Source organism: Cariama cristata, unplaced genomic scaffold (assembly GCF_000690535.1).
Source record: "Cariama cristata isolate BGI_N322 unplaced genomic scaffold, ASM69053v1 scaffold32189, whole genome shotgun sequence".
Classification (NCBI taxonomy): domain Eukaryota; kingdom Metazoa; phylum Chordata; class Aves; order Cariamiformes; family Cariamidae; genus Cariama; species Cariama cristata.
In genome coordinates, this window is record NW_009636834.1 from 2,619 (window position 1) to 2,841 (window position 223).

Below are 223 nucleotides of genomic sequence, written 5' to 3' on the forward strand. Positions count from 1 at the left end.
ACCAGCCGCACGCCCCCAGGTCCATGTTTACCTTCATGCGCTGGGACGAGTAGCGTCCAAAGAGGTTCTTGGTGGAGGCCTCAGTGCCCTTGAGGATCTCCACGATCCTCAGGCAGTGGAAGTAATGCAGGTCTGCGTTGGAGGGAAGGACGTGGTCACCAGGATGTCTGCCGGGTGCCACCCTCTCCCAGCTCAGCCCAGGGAGCACACGCCTCAGAAGGGG

The 223-nt window shown here is 61.9% G+C and overlaps 1 protein-coding gene across 1 annotated transcript in view; it reads right to left on the reverse strand.

The window, feature by feature from the left end:
* Nucleotides 1–132, reverse strand: part of CDK5RAP3 (CDK5 regulatory subunit associated protein 3) — a gene marked incomplete at both ends in the record, with an annotated part of 2,747 nt that extends 2,615 nt beyond the window's left edge. Inside the window, one exon of the mRNA XM_009708076.1 lies at nucleotides 12–132. Within this exon, the coding sequence (XP_009706378.1) occupies nucleotides 12–132 (121 nt within the window). The remainder of the gene's footprint in view (nucleotides 1–11) is intronic.
* Nucleotides 133–223: the final 91 nt, after the last annotated feature.